Source organism: Oculina patagonica, chromosome 14 (assembly GCF_052425735.1).
Source record: "Oculina patagonica isolate OP01 chromosome 14, crgOcupat, whole genome shotgun sequence".
Classification (NCBI taxonomy): Eukaryota; Metazoa; Cnidaria; class Anthozoa; order Scleractinia; family Oculinidae; genus Oculina; species Oculina patagonica.
Window position 1 is genome coordinate 2,846,346 of NC_135771.1, and position 27,820 is coordinate 2,874,165.

Consider the following 27,820-nt stretch of genomic DNA (forward strand, 5'->3'; position numbering starts at 1 on the left):
TAATTAAAATATTTCGAACAGACGCAATTTATGGCTGTATTATTTTAATTTATTAAGCGCTACATAAAAGTGACAAGAAAACGTCCTATTTTAAGTCCACGCCATGTCTCTCAGGTATATGAGAAGGGTACCTTTTTTCAGTTAAAGGTATACGAAAGGGGTACAATTTCTGTCAAAAATGGTATATAAAAGGGTAAGGGGTTAGAACTTAGTCCCCCCCCCCCCGGGATCTGGATAATTTGCGTCAAGATTTTTATTGGTAATTCTTTTAATTTTCTTTTTTGAACTCTGTTGAGCAGCTGTACAAGCTAATAAAATTTTTTTTCACAGTCATTTTTGAATGTATCACTTTCACGAAAACATATGAACTCACACGAATTGACCTTCAGTGCCCGATGAGTGGGCTTCATAGTTCAGTTGGTAGAGCATCACACTGGTAACGCGGAGGTCATGGGCTCTAATCCCATTGAAGTCCTGAATTTTTTAGGCTTCTTTTTCTCAATTACTCAAATTGTAAGCACAATTTTGAGGATCAATTTTTCACTTAAGATTTCCATGGCGATTATAGCTTTTGCCAGTAATAAATGTTGAAGTCGATAAATGATTAATAAGAAACGATAAAAAAATTTTTGGTGTTAGCTTTTGCCAGTTTAATAAACCGTAACTGCATGGGGTCCGTAATAAGTGTGTTTTTAAACTTAATAGAGTAAACACGCAAAAACGCAATTAAATTGACGATTAACTGGTTATAAATTGCCCAGTTTGTAATTGTTAAAACACTTGGGTTTTTGCCTCGAGTGAATCACGTCGTTTATTGCCTTATGATGTCCCAGAAAATGTCTTTTGTTTTGGTGAGTACAAGGTTTTTTTCTCATTTCTACTTAAGTACTGACTATATCAGTTAATTAATCAATACCAGTATGGAAAAACCCGACAATTTTCAAACTTTCTTAGTCTCCGATTCAAGGAGTAAATTATGTTAAAGCGGTTACAAGCACAGCGAAAACGCGTTCTTGTTAGTTTTGCACCCTTATCGTTGTGGAGTAGTCAGGCTGGCCTTGTAGTTTAGAATAACTTGCGCCATTGATCTAAGTGATTTAAAAGTGTAGGCTGCAGATTAAATGTTTTATACATGTTTTTCTCGTTTAAAGGCTTTACAGCTAAGTTAAATAATAGTGCTTTTCTCAGTTAGACGCAAATCTTAATCGCTTATTAATAGCAATCGTTTGATTTCTACTTACTGTATCTTAGGCCAACACATGTAAATGGTTGTTGGTGATGAACGAATTAAAACTTTTAATTTGCCATTTTCTTGGCAATTAGACCTGACATTTCGTCTTTATCATTAGACATAAAGAAGTTTTAAAGATTTTATTTTTTTCAACATTTTCTAACTGATTTTAGCTCATTTTCTTGTGTATTTGTACTACAGGGCTTGTGGCTTCTGTGTGGTTTTCTCGCCAATCTTCCAACAGCTCTGAGCATTCAGTGTTACGCATGCGCAGATTACCCAGGCTCGCCTGAACCATGTAACAACAGTGCTGTTATTACGTGTGAATCTTATTTCGATTCTTGCATGTCAGTTACCACCACAGTCGAGTTTTATGGCATGAATCATACAACAACCGCGAAGAACTGCTCCCTCTCTCACTCAGAGTACAGCTGCAATCAAACGTTTATTTGTGATAAAGTAAACAGCTCTGTGGCAGCCGCTGGCGGAAGCGTGATACAATGCGACTTGCGCTGTTGCCATAGCGACCGGTGCAATGGGCAAGGAGGCGGAGGTTGTAGCTTCTTCTGTTTACTCTTAAAACATTGTTACACTTAAAAATCTACATGTTAATGTACATGTTAATTAAACTAGTAAAATTAATTGTGCTTGTGTATAAGATATGAACTAAAGTTTTTATAAGTTAGTATTGGTTAGCTCTCCTGAAACACTTCAACGCCAAAATTACTGAAGTTTCTAGGCGACATAAAACAGTACCACTGTCATAATGTGTCGCTGTAAATTCATGTGGTATAGCACCTATTTTCTGCTATAAATAATACAAATTAGCCCAAACTAATCAGTATTTTGTTGAACCAAGTTTAGAAGATTGAAAGTCAGTGACCAAAAATGAAATCCTTGATGTTTCAGAGTTAATTAATTTCCCATTTAAAACCGGCAAAATCCTTGCACAAAACAAATTTAAACTGTGCTTGCTGAAACAGTTAAACGTTTTCAAACCTTAACACGTAAATATTGTTTTCCAAAAATAAGTGGCGATATTATCTTACACTTTTTTAAAATGTTGCTAAAAAAACATCGATAGCAACGATGCAAATTTCAATTTTGAATGCATGATAAAAGGGTAGTCACTAACTAAATCAGGGTTATAAGATAAAACATGTAAATATAAAATATAACGTCAAATGTCCAAAATTAGTTTCTGACCATAAAGCATCTTTCTTACAGGCGGTGGACCACAACCTCCCACACCCGGACCAGACTCTCAGAGGTATTTCGCTGCATTTCAGTTGTTGTCATGTTCATTTGTAATACTTAATACAAATAATGTTAATCGCCCTTTATGAGGTGGGAAGCCTCGAGCCATGCGGCCCATACTGGCGGAGCTTATCCCTGTTTCGGTAGCATTAAGCGGCTAGGAATATTTCTTCTCCCTCTGAATGGGACGCTAGCCCAGATCAGATCTCCCCCAGCATTATGTCGCCGGTACCCATTTATACACCTGGGAGGAGAGAGGCACTATGAGAGTAAAGTGTCTTGCCCACAACACAAGTGACCCCGGCCGGGGGTCGAAGCTGGTCCGCTCGATCCGGAGTCCAGCGCACTAACCATTAGGCCACCGCACCTGCCAAAAGCTTAATGAGGTGAGGGGGGGGGGGGGGGGGGTTATTTTAAAGAAATTTGAGTGTTACTGGTGGACTGCACCAAAACATTTTAGTTCCAATAAAACTGAGCAACTAGTTTTTTTTTTTGGTGAAGATGACTAAGTATGAATTTGAAGGATAACTTCCTTGCGAAATAAATTGATATGCAACACGCACTATCGCTATTATAGACTCAGGTAGGTTATAACATCATCCGAGAAAACGTCATTCCCACAGCTGATAACCTATGTTATCTTAGAGACGAGTTGTTGCCACAACAACCAAGTTGCCTGTTTATTACTTTAAGCTAGACAAAGAATGCCGACAAAAAGTACGAAGAATTATTACCGAAAGATTAACTTTTGCAATAAAAAAGAGAACTATCTTTGGTAATCCTTTCTTCCCTTAATTTTCACCCGATTCTTTTTCTTTATCACTCATTCATCATGTTACTCTTAGCTTACAATTTTGCCTTTTTTTTATTTCAGTCGCCTCAAGTACTACATCGAAACCATTCGGGCCTTGCTTGATCAGGTAGAAACTACTTTCAGCCTTAACAATGATTGAATTCCAATTTCTTATCACAGGTTTGAAACAAAGTCTACAAAAATTAAGGAGCTGGACACTAAGCTTGTTATATATAACCATTTTTTTCATAATTATACTTCAATAAAATGTGTGGTAACATAAAACAGAGCAGTACTAATGAATCCATTTTGTAGCCAAGATGGTCGCTTACTGATGTTTGATTATATATTAATTTGACTGCTAAAATTAACACGAGAAAAACTGTTGCTTTGAACAGGAGGTCCCGCATGAAGCTATTGTGACAAATTTAAGGTTCTGTTTCATTATTTTAGTCGGGGGAATAGTGCCCGTTTTGGCAAATCTTCGTTGAACTCGAAGAATCTCCGAATTATTTCAGCCAATCAAAAACAAGCGCGAGCGATCACGAATACACCGAAAGCAATCACGCGTACAATTACGTCATGGTGCTTAGCAACTGCTGGGACAAAAATCGCGGGCTCAGTCACTTCTCGGAGAAGTGTTCTCACCATCAATTGGCACTTGTTCCCCCGGCTGTATACGTTAATTTGCACGGTTGTTACTTATGCCTCATGGCCGATCGGGGAGCAGAACCACAAGCTTACAAGAGCTGCTACAATACTGCGGGAAATTATAACGATATTCTCTGACAACATAAATTCGTTTGTTTGTTTTTATAGATGGAACATATAGTGGAGAACGACCTTAGCAGCCATGTATCTGCGAGGGAATACAAAGGTACGGATCTCAAAATAAATGACTTCATCATTGGTCAGTTGAAAAGCAAGGCGGTAGAGTTAGCGAAGAAACTGGAAACTAAGCAAGGTTAGTGACGTGGAAGACATTAAATAGGGTCGTCTATGAAACTAAAAATAATAATAAAAGTTTTTTCGTTTGTCTCACGACGTAGTGTCACTTGTGATGTAGATCGCGACGTTTCGACTGCACACTGCTAGTCTTCATCAGGCGATAAGGTCGACTGGTTGTGCGTGAACTTATAAAGCACGCTGCTGCGCTGTGATTGGTTGGTTTTCAACAGCTGTGATTGGTGCATTTCGATCCTCGCTGTTTCTGTGTCCTGTTGTTCCCTCAGCGGTCCGCTGTCGTACAGTTCTCCTGTTGTTGTGTTTTTTGATCGTGGGCATCCATGCTTCAGGAATTTCAATTCCATTATCCCTGTTGATATTATTAGGGTGAAGTCTTATGTGAATTGCCTCTTTGACCCTGCGTGTGTACCAGTGTGGTTCACGATCAATAAACTATACCTTATTCCAAAGCGGGTAGTGTCCGGTGTTGTGGGTGTGCTCTGAAACGGCGGAGGTCTGGATACGAGCGAGTCGGATGTCCCGGTCAACACTACGTCGTGAGACAAACGAAAAAACTTTTATTATTATTGTACTCTACCACGATGATTAACAACAACATTTTTTACGATATTAACTCTAAAAATGTTTTCAAGTTCACGAAAAATCACGGCGATCCCTGTTTAGACTGTTATGCTCTGAAAGGTTTAAGACCGGATATTGTATCTGCCAAGATCATGCACGTGGCAAAATAGCTGACAAAAGTTTCATCTGTTCAAAACCCAACCACAGGGCTTAAGCAAAAACGAACGTTTACCTGAATTACCTAAAAAATCAGAAATAAAGTCACGTCTAATGCAACTCTTCGTTCACGGGTCACGTTTAAGCTAAAAATCGTGTTCACGCGCACGTGAAAAGATCTTAAAATCGGCGGGAATCACGAAAAAATAAAAGCCCAAATTACGTTTCACGGCCAAAAATAGCCTCAATCACGCTTCGCGTAAAAAGTATAGGGGACCATGTTAAAAGGTGTGGAACGACACTTTGCATATATAACTCCCAAATTTGATTAATAATACTTTGTACATCCTTAGCCTCGTATAGACGTTTTTCTGACGAAGGTTTTTTACGTGAATGTGAGGCTTAGGATGTATCAGTATGGTTATTCAAATGCAGATGTCATAATGGAAAAATCACTCAGTGTTCGTAGCGTTCAAATCGTATGAAAAAATCTGCAATATCGATCTGATTGGTTAAGCAAGTAACAGGTTTCTACTCATTGACCAATCTCGTTCCCAGAGCCCAAGATCCTTCTGGTCTGCGCCAGGGATCGTGGGCTCTGGGGACGAGATTGGGTTGCGCGAGTATTTTGAGCCAACTGCAATCTCAAACGAAAAAACCTGAATCAATCACAGTGCTTTAGTTCATTTTTTATTTACAATTTTAATCGAATTTGCTACTAGGCCGATCCAAGAGGCGTGCTGCAAAGTCTTTGCGAGAAAAGAAGCGTGGAGCCAAGAGCCTTCAGCTGCTGGGCGAGGCAATGGAAACCATCCAAAAGGGCTTGGCGAGGATGGTGCCCAAAAAGCGCTGAATTGGTGAGTTATACGGAAATCAGTGGGTTGCTTATTGTGACGCAACGGGTTTCATTGCATAACAAAGACAGCATCAAAATATATGGCTGTTTTCTTACCTCGTTTGCTCGTGCGAGCCCCTGTGGCGCAATGGACTAGCGTGTTGGACATCTAATTCAAAGGTTGTGGGTTCGAGTCCCACCAGGGGTGGATTTTTTTCTTCATTTCTAGCCTACAAGCTTTTATATTATAAATTTTACATAATCTTAATACTGATGAAAAACATATTTTTTTAAATATATATATATAATTTCCTGATTTTAAAAAAATACTCTTGTTATCCAACTCCTGCTGGAAGCAGGCTTAACAGGTTATTTGTTGTCCCCTTTCGTTTTCCTGCCCGCGCGTAACACAAAACACACTTCCAAGCCTGCATGCTCTTTTCCTTTTATGTTACTCATTATATTCACGCGTATTATACTGTTAAACTGTAGAATGAGTTGTAGTTATTTACCCTTTGTGTGCAACCCATAACACTGATGTGGGAAGGAGACTAATATATATATTTTAATATATCCTTTTCAGGTACAGAAGCACTCAGTTGCCTTACCGGAAATGGACACATGTTAGATGTTAGAAACAAAAAAGAAGGAATTGTTGTTTCGACACAATTTAAACTTCGTTAGATGGGGATTGTAGAAACAAAATCATCTAAATAAAAGAGTGGGAAAAATGACAATTGTGTAGTCTTGATTTATTTAAGTTCTTTTGAGTTCGAATGAAAAATTACTTTTCTGGAACTCTGATTCTCTTATAAGAGCGGCTTCCTATGCATGTTAGCTGTAATGACTCGACTACCAAGTACCCTCCTTATCCTAATTAACCCTCCGCTTTCCCCACCCCCACCCTCTCGTTCTTGTCATTGCATTAAAATAAATATGACACAATAAAAATCCAAAGTAAAGAGAAAAACCAATACCCGAGTCTTAAATCGATTATGGAAATAATAAAAATTTATACTACTGAGCTGCAATTCGAGTCGTGTACAATTATTGGAACACTAGGGACCGGTGAATCGGAGGAGAAGTGTACAATATTGAATACAGTCAACTCTCTCTAAAACGGACACCTTCGGGACCGGCTCCAACTATCCGTCTTAGAGAGGTGTCTGTCTTATAGGAAATTTAGTTACAGTAAAATGACTGAAAAACGGCAAGAATGGGACCAACACCAGCTAGGTGTCCGTCTTATGGAGGTGTCCGTCTTACAGAGGTGTCCGTTAAGAGAGAGTTGACTGTACGAGTACCACTTTTCTAACCTAGTGCTTACACTTTCGATTATCACATCTCGCACCAATGAGGGCCTCCCAGGGGGGTCCATGTTCTCTTGTTCCCAACAAAATTCTTCCTTAAATTACCGTGTTCCCTGAAAGTATTTCTTCGTTTTTGGTGTTCCCTGTTCCCTAAAATATCAATGCTCTTAAGTAAATAATAAAGATGGTAAATTTTAAGCTCGGTAATAAATAATGAAGATGAAGTATTCAACATGACACGAGCATCGGACAAAGAAAAAATTCTGAGTCCCCGACGGGAATCGAACCCATGGCCTCCCAGATACCGGTTTGGCGTTCTAACCAACTGAGCTACGAGAGACTCGTTGTGAGCTGGGCCATTTTACTACAAACTTGATGAATTCGACATTGCTGATCCTAGCAGTATGCAGGACGCGTGTCACATATCAACCTAGTAAAATGGCCCAGCTCACAACGAGTCTCTCGTAGCTCAGTTGGTTAGAGCGCCCAACCGGTATCTGGGAGGCCATGGGTTCGATTCCCGTCGGGGACTCAGAATTTTTTCTTTGTCCCATGCTCGTGTCATGTTGAATACTTCCTCACCGCGGTCAAACGTCTCAGGCAGGTTTTCTTTTCATTTCGCCGTTTTTTGTTCAAATTGAAGTGATTTTGAGCAAAGATAGATAAAAATAGTTGCCGAGTGAAAGCATAATCCCATTCCCTCAGGTAAACCAGTGTTTTCACTTGTTGAAATGTTTGCATCCGAACCAAAGGTGCTTTGACAAATGGCGCCGACAAGTCCGCATATCGCTATTTTCAAACACGTAGAACTTTTTTAGTAAAGCTCAAAAAAACTTAGTAAACCCTTAGGATACCGGTTATGTATCGAAATTTGTGCTGTGAAAATTAAAACCTTATCTTTGCAGTACTTTTCTTATTTTTTGCATATTTCTGTCGTTTGACCGATGTGCGGAATACTTCATCTTCATCAATGGTCTTGTTCCCATGTTCCCAGTTTTTTTCCTTTTGTTCCCATGTTTTCAAAAAGTTAATAGTCCTGTTCCCTTGTTCCCTGAAGCCCCTAGGAGAGCCTCACCAATCTTGTACCAATAGTCTCCTTTTTAAAGGGACTATGTCACGGAGATTTCGCAGATTTTTGGTCTAAACTGTTCTGAAATTAGTGGAAGACAACTAAACCCATAAAAAGAATATCTTTGAACATCTAAAGGAAGATATAATCTTAATTTGCGGACAGAAATCAAGCTAGGGTTACAAATATCGATTTTTTGAAGACGCGCGGAAATAATTTGAAAACGTTTGCCTAACGTTTTCAAATTGCAATCCGTTTCCATCCGCGCCATCCGCAGCCAATAATGCTAGATAACAGATTCAGTGCTCTAATATAGCAATTTGTAATAAAAATGCGACATGCGACACAAACATGCAACACAAACATAAATTTTGGCTGTTCAAAAATCTGGTAAAATCCGTGACATAGTCCCTTTAACCGGTCAGCAACAACTGGATTGAAATTCGAAAGTCAGTCGTACTCGCACTTAATCTCGTACTAATGTTGCTATTGAAAGGTCCCTACATTCTCTCTCTCCATCGTTTCGATAAAGTCTGGACATGGCTTGTGCCAACAGAAAGTTTTACCAAATATTGGGAGGGGAGGAGAGGGGAGTAGAGGGGAGGTGCACAAATGGATACATGTTTTCTGTCCAAAATTAAACTCGAGGGGATTCTCTACAAACAGGGTCTGGGAACACTTGGTGGGAACACTGTTCAATCACTGTCCTTTCCCGCCTCTTCCCTATTCCAAAAATATTCACTGTTCTCTTGAAATGCCGTTCGTCCGTATAGCAACTACAGATGGGGAACCATGCTTGCAGCTACGGGAAGTCGGGATCTAACACAGCAAAACAGTCTTTTGGAACGGCAGAGAATACGTAGTTACTTGGCTCCAACAGTAGAGTTTATTGCAATAACATAACCAGTGCGTAAGCGCTGGTAGGACATAACCAGTGCGTAAGCAGGACATAACCAAAGAATATTTTACAGTGCTGTTCTACTTAAGGGCGAGCTAGTGACGCGATACAGATTACATCATTCGAGAAAACGCTATTTTTGAGAACATGAACAAACGTTTCTAAGCTCGATTGGCTTAAGTTAATCCTAGCTCTGAAACATTAATTACTTTCAAAACCTCGCAGGTGGATAACAGCTTTCTGCAGGTTGCATTTACAGTTTAACAGTTATCTACAGTTATGATCTCACAGCTAACAAACCAAAACAATAATTTCTTCGTTGGATTTTCTATGTTTTTAACAGCGAAGCGAATGAATAAAACTAAACCAAATAATCATTTTTCCTCTCCTAACACTTGTTCTAGAAAATTCCTGGGAGACCCTCAACAAAACATATCACCTGTGTTGTAATTTTTCCTTCTCAACGTGAGCTGCCAAATATACTGCGTCATTCTAAAAACGCTTTTTAATTACATTTTGTGTAGATTAAAGATCACATAACACATGTTTCAACAAGAATTTATTGAACATTAATTTAACATAACAACGTAGGCCGCGAAGAATAGATTGACAAAATCGCGAGAAATAACGTTTACTTTTTAAGTTGACAGTGACCACACATTTAGAAAATAGGTCACCAAGGGTGACATGAGTCTAATGCCGTATGGCATAGTGATACAGATTGCGCGGTTTTCGTAAGCCGGTTAAAATTGGTTAGAGGTTTGTGTTCGGGAGTTTAATTTAAAATGCTTATAGCAAGCTAGGGGCATCGTGGATGATTATGGATGAAAACGAAACAGTCATAAATGTTATATGCTTCACAAAATTTAAAGTATGAACAGGAGTTGATGTTACTTCTTCCGTATTGTCCGTAAAAGCAGAAACGATTAAACATTTGGACAAGATTGCGTGACGATTTACAAAAAGCATGTTCATTACAACAAGGGTTGAAGAACTTCACATCGTTTTCTTTCAGATTTTTCACCATTTTGATGATGACTCTTGAAACAGATTTTGCAATAAAAGCACTTGAAATAGTGACTGTTACTCCATTGTACTGTAAGCACTTAGTGACAGATTTTCCTAAAAACGGGTGTAAATGCTCACGTCAATATAATGATGACCTTTTGAACGCTGGAAACTAGGCAATTATTATCGAGCTACCATACACAGGAGCGAAGACTGTTTATCATGATGTACAAATTTCGCGAATCATCACTTCCATATCAATGTAACCATTTTATGATTTTTCTAGCTGTAAGAAGAACTTAAGATCTCTGAGAGTCGTAAAAGCATGAAATTCGATTTCAGTGTATGGCAAAGGCCGGGACAGTGTAATACTGCAAAGCGGCCAAACAAACGCATTTTGATTTAGTCGCGTAACTTGATTTACATTTATCCATGAACATCTTTTATTTTTGAAGGTTTTTGTTTGCACTGTAAAGAAAAAATTGGTCAAAATTCGAATGACTTAAATACAAAATACGAGGTAAAGTTTTCTATTTTTTAAAACAAAATAAATATTTGGTCGCATTGTGTAAATAAACGCGAGTCGCCGTCGAAATATTTTTTCTCAAAGACGTCTTGCTTTTAAGCAAGACGAAAACACAAGTGCTTAACTGAACTGAAAACGAAGATTTATTTTCACAAAAAGCTTACAAATGTCTTAACTGGAAAATTATTACGTCCTGTTCAAGTGTTGAATAATCGTGACTTGAGAAAGAACTTTTAATTATGCGTGGGAACACGTGTCGCTGATTGGCTGTTTTTAATTGTGCGTTTTTAATTGTCCGTACGGAGTCCGTTCTTGCAGCTGATCATTGTTTTCTACATTACAGCGAACGATTATCGATCCCGAACCATTCCCTTGGGATTGCTAACAGCTTTTTTCATATAACAAAGAGTCTAATGCGCATGCGCAAAGCGCACGCAAGCATTAGACTCAAAAAACAGGTTTTTCTATTTACCTTTTTTTCCGTCAGTCGCCAAATTTAGCTGCTATCTAATTTAACAATGTTAACTTTGAGTAGGTCGAAGAAAACTTCTGTTTAAAAAAAACTATCTTGAGTGTTTAATCAAAGTCTAGTTAAGGGAAATTAATTGCTTTTGCTAGGCCGCTTTTTAAATATAGAATTAAAAGGACTGTGTCATGGCCGAGTTAAGTTTATTTTATTAAGTTTTGCCAAATACTCGCTATGAAACTTAATGTTTGCAAAGAAATTATTTCTATGGATCTAGATGACAAAACCATATCTTCATTGAAACCAAATGTGTCTCCCGGGCGTTAAAATTTAAAGTTACAAGCAAGCGAGATAAACATTGGAAAACTGTTCAGCCCAACATTATTTCAAAAAAACATTTTGCTATTCGTTTCAATCTTCATCACTTTTGGTCATCTCTACCTTCATTTGTATTTGCTTTGTATTGAAATGTTCCCTTACTATTTTAATTTAACGGCAGCGCAGTGAACAATTTAAAAAAGTAACAGTTTCCGACGTTTCTAGAGTAACCCTGTAAATTTTACTGTAAATATAAGAATTGTAATTTTAATCTTAGCATAGTTAATTTAAATACACGACCCCACAAGCTTTTAGCTTTTATTATTATCGTGTCAAAATAAAGTTTTACCTACCTACCTACCTACCTACCCTCCAGACAAAAGAGAAAGAACGTCAACATAATTATGTATAATAGACAATTAAAATTTTGCATGTTTATTTTATTTTTTATGATTTCTATTCATTGACGCTATATTTGCTTCTGACTGAAAAAAGTCGTTCGTTAACCAAATAAAAAAATATGCACATGCAAAACTGTACTTGCAACATCGATCAATTTAAAATAAATCTGTCATTAGGAATCACGGCACATTCAATCAGTTGGATGTAAAAGGACGTAAAAAAATGGAAAAGTTTGTAAAAAAAGTGGCAAGAGAAAAACTTGTTATTCCATAAATTTCTGTACTTTCTAAAACGTGACTTCGTTCTTGACATAATAACTGCGCAAAATGTATTTGTCTTTCTGTTATTAACTGAAAATAAAGGTCAAGTTTGCTTTAAATCAGTCATTCACTCCAGCTGATGCACACACACATTTATATTTAGTAAAATGTGTCAAAACACTAAAATAAATATTAAGTGACTGCATGAGTTATCGGTTGAGTGGTTCTGATTTTACACGTTCCTACTGTAAGAAAGGCCTTTTTGTCTTGGTTTACTAAAATGTCTGTGTTAAAGGGACTATAACAGGGATTTAACCAAATTTAGGCATGAGAAATGACCATCAAATTCGGTGAAATCTAAAAATAACCTCTAAAAGCACTGTACTGTTTAAAAAACTTTACTGTCGCTATGATGTGGCGGTTAGATGGTTCTGTAAGAACTAAATGGAATTCTGAATTAAAATTGCTAAGAAGCAGTTTGCCTAACGCACGACTTTTTTCAGTCAAAAAGCAAATATAGCTTCAATGAATAGAAATTATAAAAAATAAAATAAACATGCAAAATTTTAATTGTCTATGATGTTGACTTTGTTTCTTTTTTGTCTGGAGGGTTGCTGTAGAAACGTTGCAACTTTTACTTTTAAAATTGTTCTGTGCGCTGCTGTTGAATAAAAGCACTGTACTGTTAAAAAAAAAAAACCTTTACTGACGCTATGATGCATGTCACGGTTAAAGTTATGGTTCTGTTAGAATTAAATGGGAATTCTGAATTGAAATTTCTAAGGAACACTTTACTTGAATTGGAATTTTATTTACCTGCGCCAAAATCAACGATTTAGCAATTACTGTCGTTTAAAGTTTTTTTTTTGTTAAAAAAGCAATACAAACGGTGGGCGGGCATGCTAAAGGAACTTATAAATTGACCTTTTCGTAACTTCTGATTGACTTGAGCTTTTGCGTCGTGCAAATCAGGTCTTGCTTTCTGTTGCAGTTTCTCACGATGTCCTACAAGATGCCTGCTATTTTGGTGAGTATAGGACTTTTATTCTTTGCTGAAATTCAAGTGCTGGCCCGATCTGCGTGAGAGGTGCCTGGTCTAATAGTTAGAGCGTTCGATTCGGCCCAGATCTTTGTGTTGTGTTCTTAGTCAAGACACTTTACTCTTTACGGCCTCTTCCAGTTCAAGTTTGGAGTATAATTGAGAACTCACGAATATTTTTGAGAAACGCAACGAAAGGTTTAGGCCGGTATAAACTGCTATTAATATTATCTAATCCCGGGGGCGTTATACATATCAACACTCTAACTTTATGGAGCTAAGCGCCTGTTTAGATTTTTTGCGCTGCCAAAAATAACGCAATTTCTGGATTTGACCTTACCTACGAAATAAACTTGAATCTTCCTTTTAATTGGGGAGCTATTTTGCGTATTTTTCGTAACTCTCGGTCAGAATAAGGACTTATTCTTCGGGACATTCAGTTTACGGTTTTGACGGATGAAAACAGAGTAAATGAACTCAGTCAGAGTGTGATTGTTGTTGCCTTATACGATTGCTGTATATGTATGTTAGTGCTATGTTAGTATGTGTGTTAGCATCCTGACATTTTTAGTTCGTTAGTTATTCCAGGGAGCTGGTAATTGATTCATTTCAGTTATCACTTGTTTTTCCTTTAAAGTTATTATGGGTCTAATAAAGTGTGTGTGATTCCCTGAAACTGCTTTAGTGATGAACAACAAAAGACTACATTTCAAAACGTTGCCAACTGAACATTCTACTAAGGCCCCAACTTACTGTGGATTCAAAAAAGGAAATAATTGTCTCAAAAACTAATTAATAAAAGAGACATTTGTTGTTTTCGCTCTCAGCAATGATCGACAAACCAATTGATACCATTATTGTGTGTTTTTATTCTTTTTTTTTTCTTTTCAGGTCTTGTGGCTAATGTTTGGTTTCATCGCTAATCTTCCAACAGCTTTCAGCCGTAAGATTTTATAATTAAGAATTGCTTTCCTTGCTAATGGCCACACAATACATTTGTTAATTTCCATTACAGATGGATCATTATAATTTTGAGGGGAAAAATATTGTACAGAGGTTAATAACATAGCCTTTGCATTTTGATGTCTTTTTTATACCTGATTACACTTAACACAGGACCGCGGCGGTTTATGGATAAATCAGGCATTGAAGCAGAAGAACTGTTGTCAGCAAAGAGACAGTCGTCAAATGGTAAGATTACTTAAAGGAGCTTTGTTACGGTTTTTGCAACATTTTGGAAAAGCCAAAATGTATATTTGTGTGACGAGCCTAAAGGATAGGAGGAGACCAAAAAGAGACCCAAGGAGAACCAACACATTGGAGGAGCTCAAATGATAGGACGCTACCCATCCCTGACAATAAGGCTCTCACTCTTTTTTATTATTATTATTATTATTATTATTATTATTATTATTATTATTTTCAAATGGCAAAAAAGAAGGGGTAAGGCTCCCTCACTCAATATAAGCCCAAAGCTTATGACTCACACACAGCACACACGATGTGAGTGCAAATATTAAAATATATTTCTGTTTGCTTTATAGTATGCGGGCAGGTTGCTAACAACACACTGACAAGTCCAGGATACCCAAACAATTACCCAAACTACGCGGACTGTGTTAACTGGGTCCCTATTCCAGCTGGCAAGGCAATGAATATTTACTTCAACGAGTTTGACGTGGAGTATCACGGAAACTGCGAGTAAGAAACGAGATAATAATTAAAATATATCCACTAGGTGAATATAAAAATATCACTGATTGAAAAAAAAAATGTTTTATTGCTTCCACTATTCGTTTAATGATCTAAATGGGGTTTTTCCAGTGCTCAGTATTTCTTACTTTTTTTCAAAGTGAATTAAAAAAAGCTTCAATGAAGAAGAAAAAAGAAAAAAAAAAATAAAAAAAAAAAAAAAAAAAAAAAAAAAAAATAGCTTCAATGAAAATAAGCTTCAATGGAAATAAGCTTCAATGAAAATAAGCTTCAATGAAAATAAGCTTCAATGAAAATGCTTCAATGAAAATAAGCTTCAATGAAAATGTTTTTTCCCTTCAAATTTGTAAAAACATTATGATGCAAGCAACAGAGGATGAGGATGATCCCCTTTTGTCTATGAAATTAATTTAGCGTAAACTATCTCATTATTAAGCTAATGATTCACATGAAAATTCGCTTACCGTATTAGCGAGCAAATGATACGCAAAGAAAGATAGGCAAAATACCACATTTTCCTATTTTTGCGAAAAATCTGTTTTACAGATTTGTATTTTACTTTGCATGAATGCAGTTTAATCAGAGCCAATCTCTAATTTCTGACATTTTGAGGTGGGGTTAAATCGTTTAGATTTTGAGAAAAACGCCACTGAATCTACTACATGCTCAGTCCCCTCTTAATCACTCGGTTGTTCATTTTGACTGTTACGTTTATTAGCATTTCATTGTTCAAATGTCGCATATGGTGATTGTAAGAGTGTAACAAACATCAATATAAGAGAAAGACAAAACATTTCAGAAGATTTAACAAAAGAGTTTAACGTTGGGCTCATTTACCCCCTCAAAACCCCTTCGTCTGATAGCACAAGCCCATAAATAGGCCTTGGCGGATTGTACCAGCATAATTTTTGGCATAATTGGAGCAAAAAAGCATAACTTTTTTAAACGAGCACTGCCACGGCATACTGATTAGCAAATTTTAGCACTTTTTGGAGCATAAATTCATAAAATTTAGTAGATATGGTGTATTTTCTACAGAAATAAAAAAAAATTAGGTAGTATGTTCTTGAAATGCGTGTTTTAGCTACGCTAATAGTAGTATGGACTTTGTTTAGAACAGTTCAGAGATGCGAGCAGCTAATTTGGACAGCTGACGGCCAAGACAAACTGCCATAAAACACAAACACATTTACAAGAACAGTTTATTTGAAAAACATTATCATTTGGTGCCGTTATTGCGCGCCTCTATGTACAGAATCTACGTCATTTTGTGAGCATAAGTTCGGAAATCAGGAGCATAATTTAGAAATTCTGGCAAAATTCTGGCATAATTTGGCAAAATTTCGAGCAATGCTAGTACAGGGTTCATACTCTTTTGAGCATTTGAAATTCCATGACTTTCCATGATCTTTTCCATGACTTTTCAAAGCTTTCCATGACCTAGATGTGACCATTTTTCTTGGAAATTTTCAAAAATTATCTTGATTTCGGGTACGTTTTTACCATTTTCTTCACAAAAAAATAACCTGCCTAACTAATTTTGTACAATCAATTCCATTTTCCATGACCCAAATCTAAATTCAATGACTTTCCAGACCTGGAAAATGAAATTCTAAAATTTCCATGACTTTCCAGGTTTTCCATGACCTGTACGAACCCTGTAGTAGCATAATATGCCACTTTTAGGAGCACAATCCGCCAAGGCCTACCCATAAGGTGTTTCTGCCGATAGAGCGCTTTTCACTTGAGTGTCGAAAGTTAATTCCATTTGCTTTGGTTTTGAAAATTGCTACGCTTAGTGATTAGCTTAAAGATTTCGCGCCACTTTCTCAGCCAATCAGGAGTAAAACCAAAACCAATCGTGACTCGCTCACGCACGTTTTCCCGCGCTTTGTGCCGGCTACATGTATTTGCTTCGAGTTTTGATTGGTTCACTGGATTGTCTGTGTCCTTTGTGATTGGCCAGAGCAATTACTTTGGTTTTGGTTTTACGACACTAAATTGAAAACTGCTCTATTCAACAAATCAATCCTCCTTGCTTGTTTGCATAGATTTCTCATGGCATTAGTTCGAAGACTCTGTCAAAGAATCAATGGATTTGATAAATTCTTATGGCTTATTTTATTCGCAGCTGGGACTATCTGGAGATCACTAACGAAAACAATCAGACAATTGGGAAATACTGTGGCTCTAGATCTGGTTTAAACGTCGTAGTAACCGGACAATACGTTGTGTTAAAGTTCCACTCCGACGAATCTTTTAGCGACAAAGGATACCGGTTAACTTTCAGCGCTTTCTGTAAGTACGGTTAAAGTGCGTATGGTATTGACCATTCCAAATTGACCACTATTAATTTCTGTCATCCAGTTAAAAAACATATAAAATATATGGACTTTTAAAGCTATTTTTATGAAAAGTCACAACTTTGCAGACCTGACCTTTATTTTAACGAAACACTTGAAAGCATCTTAGAATATCATGGTGACATGATCTCCAATAGGCATTTGTAGCAGATGGATTTAAATAGTTTAATACTTTAAATTTTCATTTATTTATACAAATAAACAAGAACAGCGAGAAGGAGAAATTAATGTGTGCGTATAATCATATGATGTGACTGCTAAATAAAGTGTATTTAACAGAATGTCTTTGTCATTAAAGATGTGAATATTGTTCATCGTGGTGTAAGATAGGTAATGAACGTTTATTCGTTTGTCTCACGATAGAATCGCTTTGAGATGTTGATACGTTTCGACTGCAATACTGCTAGTCTTCATCAGGCGATGAGGTCGATTGTTTACGCGTCGCTATTTATGCACGGAGCACGCAAACGAAACGGGGCATATTCCTTTATGGAATCAAGTCAAGTTTATCGATCGTGACCCTCACCGATACACACGCAGGGTCAAAGAGGCTATCCAAATAAGACTCCATTCTAATGACATCAATAGAGATAGCGGAATTGAAATTCCTGAAGCATGGATACCTACGATCAGAAAGCATAACAGCCGTTCAACTACAAAGCGGACCTATGAGGGAACACCATCTGTTAGTCGGAATAATAATGAGGATCGAAATGCACCAATCACAGCGAACCAACGTGCATAAATAGCGACGCGTAAACAATCGACCTCATCGCCTGATGAAGACTAGCAGTATTGCAGTCGAAACGTCGCGATCAACATCTCAAAGCGATTCTATCGTGAGACAAACGAATAAACGTTCATTACCAGAATGTCTTTGTTTTCATTTGCAGCGAATGGTACACAACCTCCACCTTCTACGCATCCCCCAACGGTACCCGGTATGCCATACCATTCATATATGTCTTTCACATATTCTTTCATATATTCATTATACGTCATCCACTCCATCTGTGGGATATAAGAACCTACAATTGACCAGCTCCCAACGTGGACTATCAAGACCTAATAGTTCCCTTGTCCTGTAAAATTTGAAATTATTATTTCAAACAATTCAACGTCAAGTTGTCGTAAGAGTGGAAATTCCCTTTAAGTACAATTTAAATTTACTCATTGAACGCACATTCGTGTCAATCATTAATTATAACGTTAAACTTCCTTATTAACTTTCTGTTAATTTTTTTAGGCAATGCGACCTATCCGCCATATACAACATCACAACCAAACGGTATTTTCTTTAATTTCATCTCAACTCTAACTAAAAAAGCCGCAAAAATCTACATATTAAATGTATCTATGTATAAAGAAACACTTCTCCACGTTTAGTGCTTAAGTACAATTCAAATTTACTCATTGAATGCTCATTCGTGTCACGAAAAGTTAGCATTCGTTTATTATAACGTTAAACTTTCTTATTAACGTTCTGTTTATTTTCTTTAGGCAATGCGACCTACCCGCCATATACAACATCACCACCAAACGGTATTTTCTTAAATTTCATCTCAACTCTAACTTCAATAGCCGCACAAAATCTTTATATTGAATGTATCTATGATTAGAAAATAGCACAAAGTAAATACGTGCGCTGATTGGTTAAAAATTGTGTTTCTATAACTCGATGGAGACACAGACAGTTGTCGTAGACACGGCAATCAATATTCACGGCGCTAAAATAAGCAATGCAAAAATAACAACTTATAATTGTGCCAAATTTTAATGTCACAGCTGACAAAAGCCAGGTTAAGACTAAACAAATATTTGCACATTTTAAAACAAGCGAGTAAGATGTTTACAGAGCCCGCTACACATTCAAAAATAGTCTGTGAAAGAAATTATCGAAGCGGCTGACCTTTCAAAGAAGTATATGAATTGGCACAACTTCACTCCATTCTAGGCTTTGCAGCACTTCAGAACTATTCACAGCTCCTCAACTGGACAAGATATTCGTCCAGAATGCCGAGTCAAACTTCTTTTAACAGAAAAATAATTCACTTTCACCTCCAAGGTTCGAGTCGCTCGATCGTCGGTCGTCAAACCATTCGGTTAGTTCGATGAAGCGAAATAAAACAGAATAAAACCACAATTCTTGACTCCTTCCAGTGCTGGACTTCAGTTAAACCATCGACTTAGTTATTTCTCATAATTACGTTAACTTTGGGGCCTGTTTTCTTTCTTTGTTTGGCCAAACAACGGTGAATTTTAGCCTTGAAGCAAATGTTGAACAGTTGATTTATTTCTGTTCATCGACTCCCGTACTATGATTGGTTGATTACTGTTCATGACGTAAAACCGCGAGGTGAAGAGAATCTACGTTTTGATGTTAAATAAAGCGCTAAATATTACTTTGATGTGCGTTATTTTCTTTGTGCTGTTTTCTAAAAAGAAATAGAAAACATGTTTTCCGTGTTTCTATCGAGTTATAGAAACACTCGTGAAAGTTTGGGAGAACTCGAAAAAGCTGTGGAAACACTCGTCTATCGACTCGTGTTCCCACAGCATTTCTCGTTCTCCCAAACTTCCACTCGTGTTTCTATAACTCGATAGAAACACGGAACATGTTTTCTATTTCTTAAATAATGGAGTTGGCGTGGCCTAGTGGTAGGGCGATGGACTTGTAATCTGTAGGCCCCGGGTTGAAATCCACCTTCCTGTCACTAGATGGATTTGTCTTTGGTCGTCCCGAATTCAACTCCTCAGCGCTTTGTAAACAGCCAACTGGTTAGCCTCCTGCCAGTTGGGGTTTTTAATAAGTTTATGTTCGATTTGCAATATTTGTTTATTTATTTACAGTGTCTACAATTAGCAAACACATTGACTTTTAATAAAGTAATTTATTTTTTATTTTTTTATTTTAACAATTCTCCACGTTTAGTGCAGTTTTCACTTGAGTGTCGAAAGTTAATTGCGTTTGCTTTGGTTTTGCATTGCTATGCTTAGTGATTGGTTTAAAACTCTCGCGCCACTTTCTCAGCCAATCAGAAGTAAAACCAAAACCAATCGTGACCCACGCGCGCACGTATTCCCGCGCTTCGTGCCGGCTACATGCATTTGCTTTGATTTTTGATTGGTTCACTGAATTGTCTGTGTTCTTTGAGATTGGCTAGAGTAATTACTTTGCTTTTGGTTTTGGTTTTGGTTTTACGACACTCAATTGCAAACCGCTCTAATGCTTAAAAACAATTCAAATTTACTCATCGTGTCACGATAAGTCGCCATTCATTCATTGTAACGTTAAACTTCCTTATTAACGTTCTGTTTAATTTTTTAGGTAATGCGACCTATCCACCATATACAACATCGCCACCAAACGATATTTTCTTTAATTTCATGTTAATTCTTACTATAAACTGCGGCACTACAGAAAAGCAGGGTTTGCACGGGTCATAGAAAACCTTAAAAGTAATGGAAATTTAGAAATTCATTTCCAGGCCTGGAAAGTCATGTAATTTAAGCGTGGGCTATGGAAAATTATGTTGATTTTACAGAATAAATTAGACAGTGTTTCATTGCGAAGAAAAAGGTAAACACGTGCCAAAATCAGGATAATTTTCGAAAATGTCCAAGAAAATGGTCAAACTTAGGTCATAGAAAAGTTCATGAAAATCATGGAATTTTAAAAGCTGAAAGGAGTATAAACGCTGTTAACAGTCCTTTTGTTGAATAATAATATTTTTTATAGGCGGATGTGGATATGTGCAAAACAACCAACTTACTAGTCCTGGATATCCAAACTACTATCCGAATAACATGGACTGTACTTATTGGGTTCACATTCCACACGGCAAAGCGTTGAGAATTTATTTTGACGTTTTTGAAGTGGACGACTGCGGGTAAGTAACCACAACAACGAAACGAAATTTCTGATAGAGTCTGTCCAAAATATGCAGAATAGTTAGCAGAGAACTGATTTCTGACAGGGAAGGGGGACTCCTATATAAAAGGAACGAGGATGCTCGTCGTCTCGCTTAGAGGTGTGAATTAAAGATTGGTGTTCCTTAGGGTTTTGTATAGCTAATCACATGATTTCGAGTGCAATTTTGGATAAATCAGCACGAGTGAATTTTTCAAATTGCTAACCAAATTGCTCGTGCAATTTGTAGTCTTTAAAAAATTTACGAGTGCTGATTTATCCCAAATTGTACGAGAAAAATCATGTGATTACTTGTTAATAATACACATACAAAAATTTCACTTGAAGTGACAAACAAAATGCGTTCAGTGGCTTACCTTTCCGATTCGTTCTTAAACATAACGGAGTTGCCGGGCTTTGTAAAATCCAGATACCGCTAGGGAATTTTAAATCTCTCTGTCATGCATTATTGGTTTGGGCTGAAATGTCCAACTTCAATTCCCGCTTGTAATCTTTCTTCTTTACGAGCCGTCGCGTAAGAAAATCCACGATTGGTAACTTTCAGTAGTTTCGTATAGCCTCTCTTGTGCTGTACAAACGTCCAATTCTTAGTACTTTGGTTTATATACTTATAACTTTCGTTAAATCGGTCAAACGTTTCATGAATCGTTATGTTTTTGCTCGATTTTTGCTCTCTCAAACACTCCGACAATGGCCGCTATTTTGTTTTGGCGCGCATTCCGACTTTCCTGTCAATCAATTTAATTTCAACTTTCTGCACTCAATTTCAACTTTCTGCACGGTTTGGGATTAATTGACGTGGTCTCAGCCAATGAGCATGCAGAAATTTTTGTATGTATATTATTACGAGAGGAAAGCCACTTTTTATGCCCGCAACGACGTGATGTCGTCGACGGTCATCCACGATGACGTAGGGAGCAGGGTTGGGCGCACTGATGAGAGCACTCGCCTGCCACTAATGTGGACCTTGTTTGATTCCGGCCCGTTGCCATATGTAGGTTGAGTTTGTTGTTTGTTGTCGCCCTGCTCCGAGGGTTTTTCGCCGGGTGCTCCAGTTTTCCTTTCTCCACAGGAAAAGCCAACACTCCAAACTCCAATTCGGTCTTGCACGTACACGTCTTAACGAGCTCCTAAGCTGTTCTGTGTTGCGTGGGTATATAAATTACATTTACAATTACATTTATACATGATTATAACAAAATCATACCTATGACTCAGCTAAAATCCATGACACAGTCCATTAAAATCCATGACACAGTCCATTGAAAACTTGTCTTAAAACCAGTAGCAGTTCTTTAGAATCTAACTTCCAATTTTTTTTTTGCCAACACAGCTATGACTATTTGAGGATCACTAACGAGAGAAACCAGACATTTGGATCATTCTGTGGAGATAAATCTGGGCATGTTGTACATGTAACTGGACGGTATGCCATAATAACCTTCCATTCAGATAGCTCTATCACTGACCAAGGATACAAGCTGGATATCTCAGATTTTTCAAACGGTAATGTTTCTTATTAAAATCAAAAATCAATTAACAGAAAAAATTTATTTAATTCACTTGCCCCGAAACGTTTTCAGATGAAACAAAATGTCTTGTCAAACACATGAAATCAAACAGCAAGTATTGCTGTTAACGACTGATCGCACTTTTTCTCAAAATTTTGCAACAAAGTCAGGCATGTAAATAATAAAAATGGTAAATTTCAAGCTCTGTGATAAATAGTGAAGAAATTATTCAACATGACACGAGCGTGGGACAAAGAAAAAAAACTGAGTCCCCGACGGGAATCGAACCCATGGCCTCCCAGATACCGGTTGGGCGCTCTAACCAACTGAGCTACGAGAGACTCGTTGTGAGCTGGGCCATTTACTAGGTTGATATGTGACACGCGTCCTGCATACTGCTAGGATCAGCAATGTCGAAATCATCAAATGTGTAGTAAATAATAAAGATGGTAAATTTCAAGCTCGGTGATAAATAGTGAAGAAATTATTCAACATGACACGAGCGTGGGACAAAGAAAAAATCTGAGTCCCCGACGGGAATCGAACGTCAGGCATAACGATCATAACGATCATTTCATAAAATGGTTATTCAATGGGGTTTGATTCACAAGCTTATGAAGCAAGAACAACCCTGCTTGTACAGCATAATAATAAAAAGGATCACATGAAATTGCTTTTACTTGACTGGTTTCATGTACAGACGTAAAAGTTAGAACCACCTTGTACATCATAATAAACAAAGTACTTCATGAAGGTCTTGTTCAGGTCGTCTTGATTGGTAAGAAACTCAGTCAGAGGGTTTCATCCAAATAATTAAATATAAGAATGAAAGCATACAGCATAATTGACTGATGTACAGTACTATGTAAACATGCTCATTAAAGGAAAAATCAAGATACTAACGTGTTTATTTTAACATTTTTTGTGGTTATTAACATGATTTACTCAGACTCATTCCTAGTCGCTCCCGAGACGGTTTTGACTAGAACGCATTGCATCAAGGGAAGGCCGGACGTGCCTACTTTAACTTCATCCTTCCCAGCCTGCCCCGCAACCTCCATTTCATTTCTTCCCAGTCTTTCATCACCTTTGAGAACGTATAAGCAGGGACTGGGAACGAGTCTGTGATTCACTTTTTCCCGCCTTTTTGTCTTCAGGAAATGTCAGCACATCGCGACCATACACGACTTATCGACCATATAGTAAGTAGATCATGTGTGCTTAGTATTAATATCCAAAAAAGTGATTTGGTGCCTAATATATTGTATTTTTAGTTCTTCACAAGCGAAGAGCCACTCCGTGGAAGTATTGTGAATTATTATTATTATTATTATTATTATTATTATTATTATTTATTTTTAATAATAATAATACAACAACTTTATTTCACATTATATTTTAAAAAAAAAGGTAACATGTGGATAAAAAGGTTCTAAAAGTTAACTATAGCGCAAAACAAAAGGTTCTCTAATACAGTTGTTGAAATGAAAAGCAAAATATGTTAAATAGAAAATGAATATAAGCTGAGAAGCGTTTAAAATTGGAATGAGCGATTTAAAATGCGATTTAAAATGCAAAGGATTTATTATCATATTACTATTATTATTATTTTTATTACTATTATTATTATTTGTTGTTATTATTATTATTATTATTATTATTATTATTATTATTATTATTATTATTATTATTAGTAAATATTGAATCTTTCTGAAAGTTCTAAATGTCCTCCAGTAGCGCTCTCGTTTTGCCAAAAGACACGAAACGCAGGAACTGATGTTTCTCCTAGTACTTTTTCTTTGCAGAGAACCATATTGTTTTCGTTTTACGAATTGGCGTCAGTTGATAAACAAGACACTTTGCCTTACGTTAATTTGGCACGACTTATACCAGCTCTATGTATTTGATTGTATAGATATTGTCTTTTTAGTTTAATAAGACTGCTGTTTGATTCTTGTAGACTTCTCAACCAGTCCGCCATGGTATACCACCGCACCACCAAGCGGTAAGTAGTATAACTTATTTTACTTACTCACAGTTACTGACCCACGGTACGAGAAAGATTATCTTCTCACGAGGAGTGTTAGCTGGTAACTTTTGACGAAGAATCTTTATTTACAAACGTGCCAATCGAAGGTGCCGCAAAGCCTGCACTACGCAAACTAGAGAATGATCCCTCTCTTGATGGCCGCACAAACCTTGCACCTGCACTATAGATGTAAGGATTCCATCAGTATCTTTCCAGGCCTCGAAAGTATTGGAATGTAAGGGTGGACCATGGAAAGTCATGAAAAATGATGTTGATTGTACAAAATAAATTAGACAGTGTTTCTTTGCAAAGAGAAAAGTTTAAAAATGCCAGAACGTCAGATAAATGTCAATAAAGATGTGAATATTGTTCATCGTGGTGTAAGATAGGAATGAACGTTAATTCGTTTGTCTCACGATAGAATCGCTTTGAGATTTTGATCGCGACGCTTCGAATGCAATACCGCTAGTCTTTATCAGGCGATCTTTTATCAGATAAAGTTTGCAAATTTCTGAAAATGGTCAAACTTTGGTCATGGGAAATTTTGAAAAGTCATGAGTGTGAACTCTGATAATAACAGTTCTCTTTTAGAATATTTTTCTAATTTAAAGGAGAAGTTCACTCCAGAATGGCCATTTATTTTCTTTACGCCAATAAAAACTTTATTCAAAGATATGTTATTCACCAAAATTTTAGCCCCCAACGTGCGCTATAACCCTACGAAATCTTATCCAAAACTCGACAACTGGACGCCGCCATCTTGGAGCTGGTAATGTACGCGTAACGTCAAAGAGCTCAGCCTGAAGTTTGGCGGGAAAATTTAAATACTCAAAACTCCTTGTTTCTTCGTAGTGGCTTTTGTTTGACAAAATGCCTCTTTGTGCAGCACCATTTTGCTCAAATAGAGCTCCAAAAATACAAAAAAACAAGGAGTTTCGACTATTAAAATTTCCCCTTCAAACTTCAGGCTGAGCTCTTTGACGTCACGCATACATTACCAGCTCCAAGATGGCGGCGTTCAGTTGTCGAGTTTTGGGAAAGATTTCGTAGGGTTATAGCGCACGTGGGGGCTGAAATTTTTGCGAAAAACAATCTTTGTGTAAACTTGTTATTGGCGTAAAGAAAATAAATGACCATTCTGGAGTGAACCTCTCCTTTAATTATTTTTAATAAATAGGCGGATGTGGATCTGTGCAAGGCAACCAACTCAATAGTCCCGGATGGCCAAACAACTACCCGAATAACATGGACTGTTCGTATTGGATCCGCATTCCATACGGCAAAGCGTTGAGAATTTATTTCGACGTTTTTAAAGTGGACGACTGCGGGTAAGTAACAACAATTACGCTTTCGTGTTGAAATTTTTTGCGGCATAGAAAGAATAATTAGCTGACAACTGATCGCTCACAGGGGAAAAGTAAACACCAAAAGAAAGGGGGAGTTCCATATAAAAGGAACGAGGATGCTCGTCGTCTTATCGTTATTTTAAGCATAAATTATACCATCTTAACAGAGATTCCAAGATTTTTTTAAAATTCCTCTTGTAGATTTCGATAGAACTCCGCAGAGCTAAAGGCAAATACCCAAGGTATACGTAGTGTGAAGGATCTCGAGAGAAAATGCGTTTACGGACTAAAATTCGATTCTAAAACTAGTGTGACGTCACTGTAACGTGATATTCATGCCGATCTCCAAAAAAATTATATCATATTGCAGTTCTATGTGTAATCTATGTGATATAATGGATATGTCATTGACCTTAAGCTCTTCAGGTATGAGGGGTTTAAATTTGGTAAGTATCGCTAGAAAAATACTGGGTCGGGCCACCTTAAGTTTATTTTATAACGTTTTGCCTAATACTTGCTATGAACCTTTATGTTTGCAAAAAAATTAATTCTATGGATCCAAATGTCAAAACCATAGCTTCATGCAACCAAATGTGTCTCCCGGGCGTTATAATTTAGAGTCAAGCAAACGAGACTAACTTTGAAAACTGTGCAGCCTAACAATTTTTAGGCGAGGACGTTAGTCTCGAGCCTTATGTTATGAAGCGATAAATTGGTTGGGTTTACAACGGGCGATGTGATGATTCGAACCGAGGGGGATTGGTAACTAAGAATATGGCTTGAGATTGTTTTCCTCCGCCATCTTGTTATTCGAGACTTTTTCGCAGCCAGAAGCCTTGACTCGAAGTAAGATTAGTAGCTTAAATTGCGCTCACTTACAAACATATTGAGATATCATAGTACACAAAAACCTTATCGACACACCGAACTAAATTGTGGTTTACGAGCTTGGAGTCAGCTGGCGAGTGCTGTTTCGGCAGACCTTTGCCTTTCAAGACTGAAGTTGAACTGGATATAAAGCATTGAAAGCAATATAAACACGGCTAATTAAACATCAGGATTGATATATTTGTGATCTGAACTACTGGCGACATTGTAACCTGAGCTTTAACTGAAGAGGAGAAGTGCAGAAGAATATATTGCCACAACTGCTGAGGTGAGCGATCAAAAATTTATATCAGTTTGCTTGTACATGTACTTTATTGAATAACATAATGGACAAAGTATTTATGGAATCGAAATAACGATTTTAAAAGGCTAAATATCTGCTAGATGTTGTTATATTTAATTTGCTGGAATTTATAGATTACTAAGCATTGAGAGAGCTTCATTCGCGATCCCTTCTGTCAACAGAACGTTTTCGTATACTACTAGGTCAGATTTCAACATTGATCTTAATAATGGTGTGCAAAGCAGCAGTAAATAATTATAAACAAGTGATTGTAAAATATGGATAGAAACAAACTTATTTCAGGCTTTACCACTGACAAAAGAACTACAATTGATCACATTTATACAAATCTAAATAAATACTGATAAATCAAGAGTCCAAACTGGTGTTCTCAAGACACACTAAAGTGACCTTAAAGCTGGGTGGTTTAATAGCAACCAAAAAAGAGTATATACATTTTTGTAGACCATAATAACTAGTAAATGATTTAAGAAGCATAGTGTACATGTAGAAAGATGTGTTTCAGAAAAAAGAAAATTTTAAGTAACTACTTATGTTGCAATAAATTGTTGCAATGTTGCAATCAATTTTAACAATTGATTCTTTCTTTTATTATGTTTACAGAACAGAATTAAAAAACAACAGAAAACATCCAAAATAC

At 37.0% G+C, this 27,820-nt stretch overlaps 2 protein-coding genes, 1 long non-coding RNA gene and 1 other non-coding gene across 34 annotated transcripts in view; all 4 read left to right on the forward strand.

The window, feature by feature from the left end:
• Positions 1-770: 770 nt before the first annotated feature.
• On the forward strand, positions 771-6,536 carry LOC144638284 (uncharacterized). 3 transcript variants are annotated; one of them, XM_078497512.1, is made up of 7 exons: positions 771-851; positions 1,433-1,784; positions 2,459-2,501; positions 3,363-3,408; positions 4,101-4,245; positions 5,687-5,825; positions 6,389-6,536. In XM_078497512.1, exons 1-6 carry the CDS (start codon positions 822-824, stop codon positions 5,815-5,817), a joined length of 747 nt encoding a protein of 248 aa, XP_078353638.1. In that variant the 5' UTR covers positions 771-821; the 3' UTR covers positions 5,818-5,825; positions 6,389-6,536. The 3 variants fall into 3 exon arrangements, with proteins under 3 accessions (XP_078353638.1, XP_078353637.1, XP_078353639.1); XM_078497511.1 differs by having other exon boundaries at positions 5,687-5,821; positions 6,383-6,536; XM_078497513.1 differs by having other exon boundaries at positions 4,101-4,158; positions 5,687-5,821; positions 6,383-6,536.
• Trnar-ucu (transfer RNA arginine (anticodon UCU)) lies at positions 5,934-6,007 on the forward strand. The gene has a single exon. It is a non-coding gene; the product is annotated as a tRNA-Arg (tRNA).
• A 6,409-nt stretch (positions 6,537-12,945) lies between the features above and the next one.
• The window catches only part of LOC144638103 (cubilin-like), an 84,449-nt gene continuing 69,574 nt past the window's right edge, over positions 12,946-27,820 (forward strand). For 28 of the 29 annotated variants that reach the window (XM_078497254.1, XM_078497253.1, XM_078497256.1 and 25 more), the window contains exons 1-13: positions 12,946-13,083; positions 13,987-14,038; positions 14,212-14,286; positions 14,640-14,796; positions 16,940-17,106; positions 18,065-18,112; positions 18,418-18,459; positions 18,672-18,713; positions 20,911-21,061; positions 22,436-22,608; positions 23,771-23,815; positions 24,574-24,618; positions 25,820-25,970. In XM_078497254.1, coding sequence (XP_078353380.1) covers positions 13,057-13,083; positions 13,987-14,038; positions 14,212-14,286; positions 14,640-14,796; positions 16,940-17,106; positions 18,065-18,112; positions 18,418-18,459; positions 18,672-18,713; positions 20,911-21,061; positions 22,436-22,608; positions 23,771-23,815; positions 24,574-24,618; positions 25,820-25,970 — 1,175 coding nt within the window. In that variant the 5' untranslated portion in view covers positions 12,946-13,056. The remainder of the gene's footprint in view (positions 13,084-13,986; positions 14,039-14,211; positions 14,287-14,639; positions 14,797-16,939; positions 17,107-18,064; positions 18,113-18,417; positions 18,460-18,671; positions 18,714-20,910; positions 21,062-22,435; positions 22,609-23,770; positions 23,816-24,573; positions 24,619-25,819; positions 25,971-27,820) is intronic. The other variant, XM_078497270.1, reaches the window with a different exon arrangement.
• LOC144638400 (uncharacterized) overlaps positions 26,800-27,820 on the forward strand; it is a 1,508-nt gene continuing 487 nt past the window's right edge. The window contains exons 1-2 of the long non-coding RNA XR_013567931.1: positions 26,800-27,144; positions 27,784-27,820. The exon at positions 27,784-27,820 is cut by the window's right edge and continues 487 nt beyond it. This is a non-coding gene — a long non-coding RNA (uncharacterized LOC144638400). The remainder of the gene's footprint in view (positions 27,145-27,783) is intronic.

Bases quoted from the DNA above. Each gene is read 5' to 3' on its own strand.
- LOC144638284 (XM_078497512.1), top strand. From the start codon at position 822: ATGATGTCCCAGAAAATGTCTTTTGTTTTG. The intron at 852-1,432 runs GTGAGTACAAGG...TTTGTACTACAG, and splicing joins AGAAAATGTCTTTTGTTTTG to GGCTTGTGGCTTCTGTGTGG. The intron at 2,502-3,362 runs GTATTTCGCTGC...TTTTTATTTCAG, and splicing joins CCCGGACCAGACTCTCAGAG to TCGCCTCAAGTACTACATCG.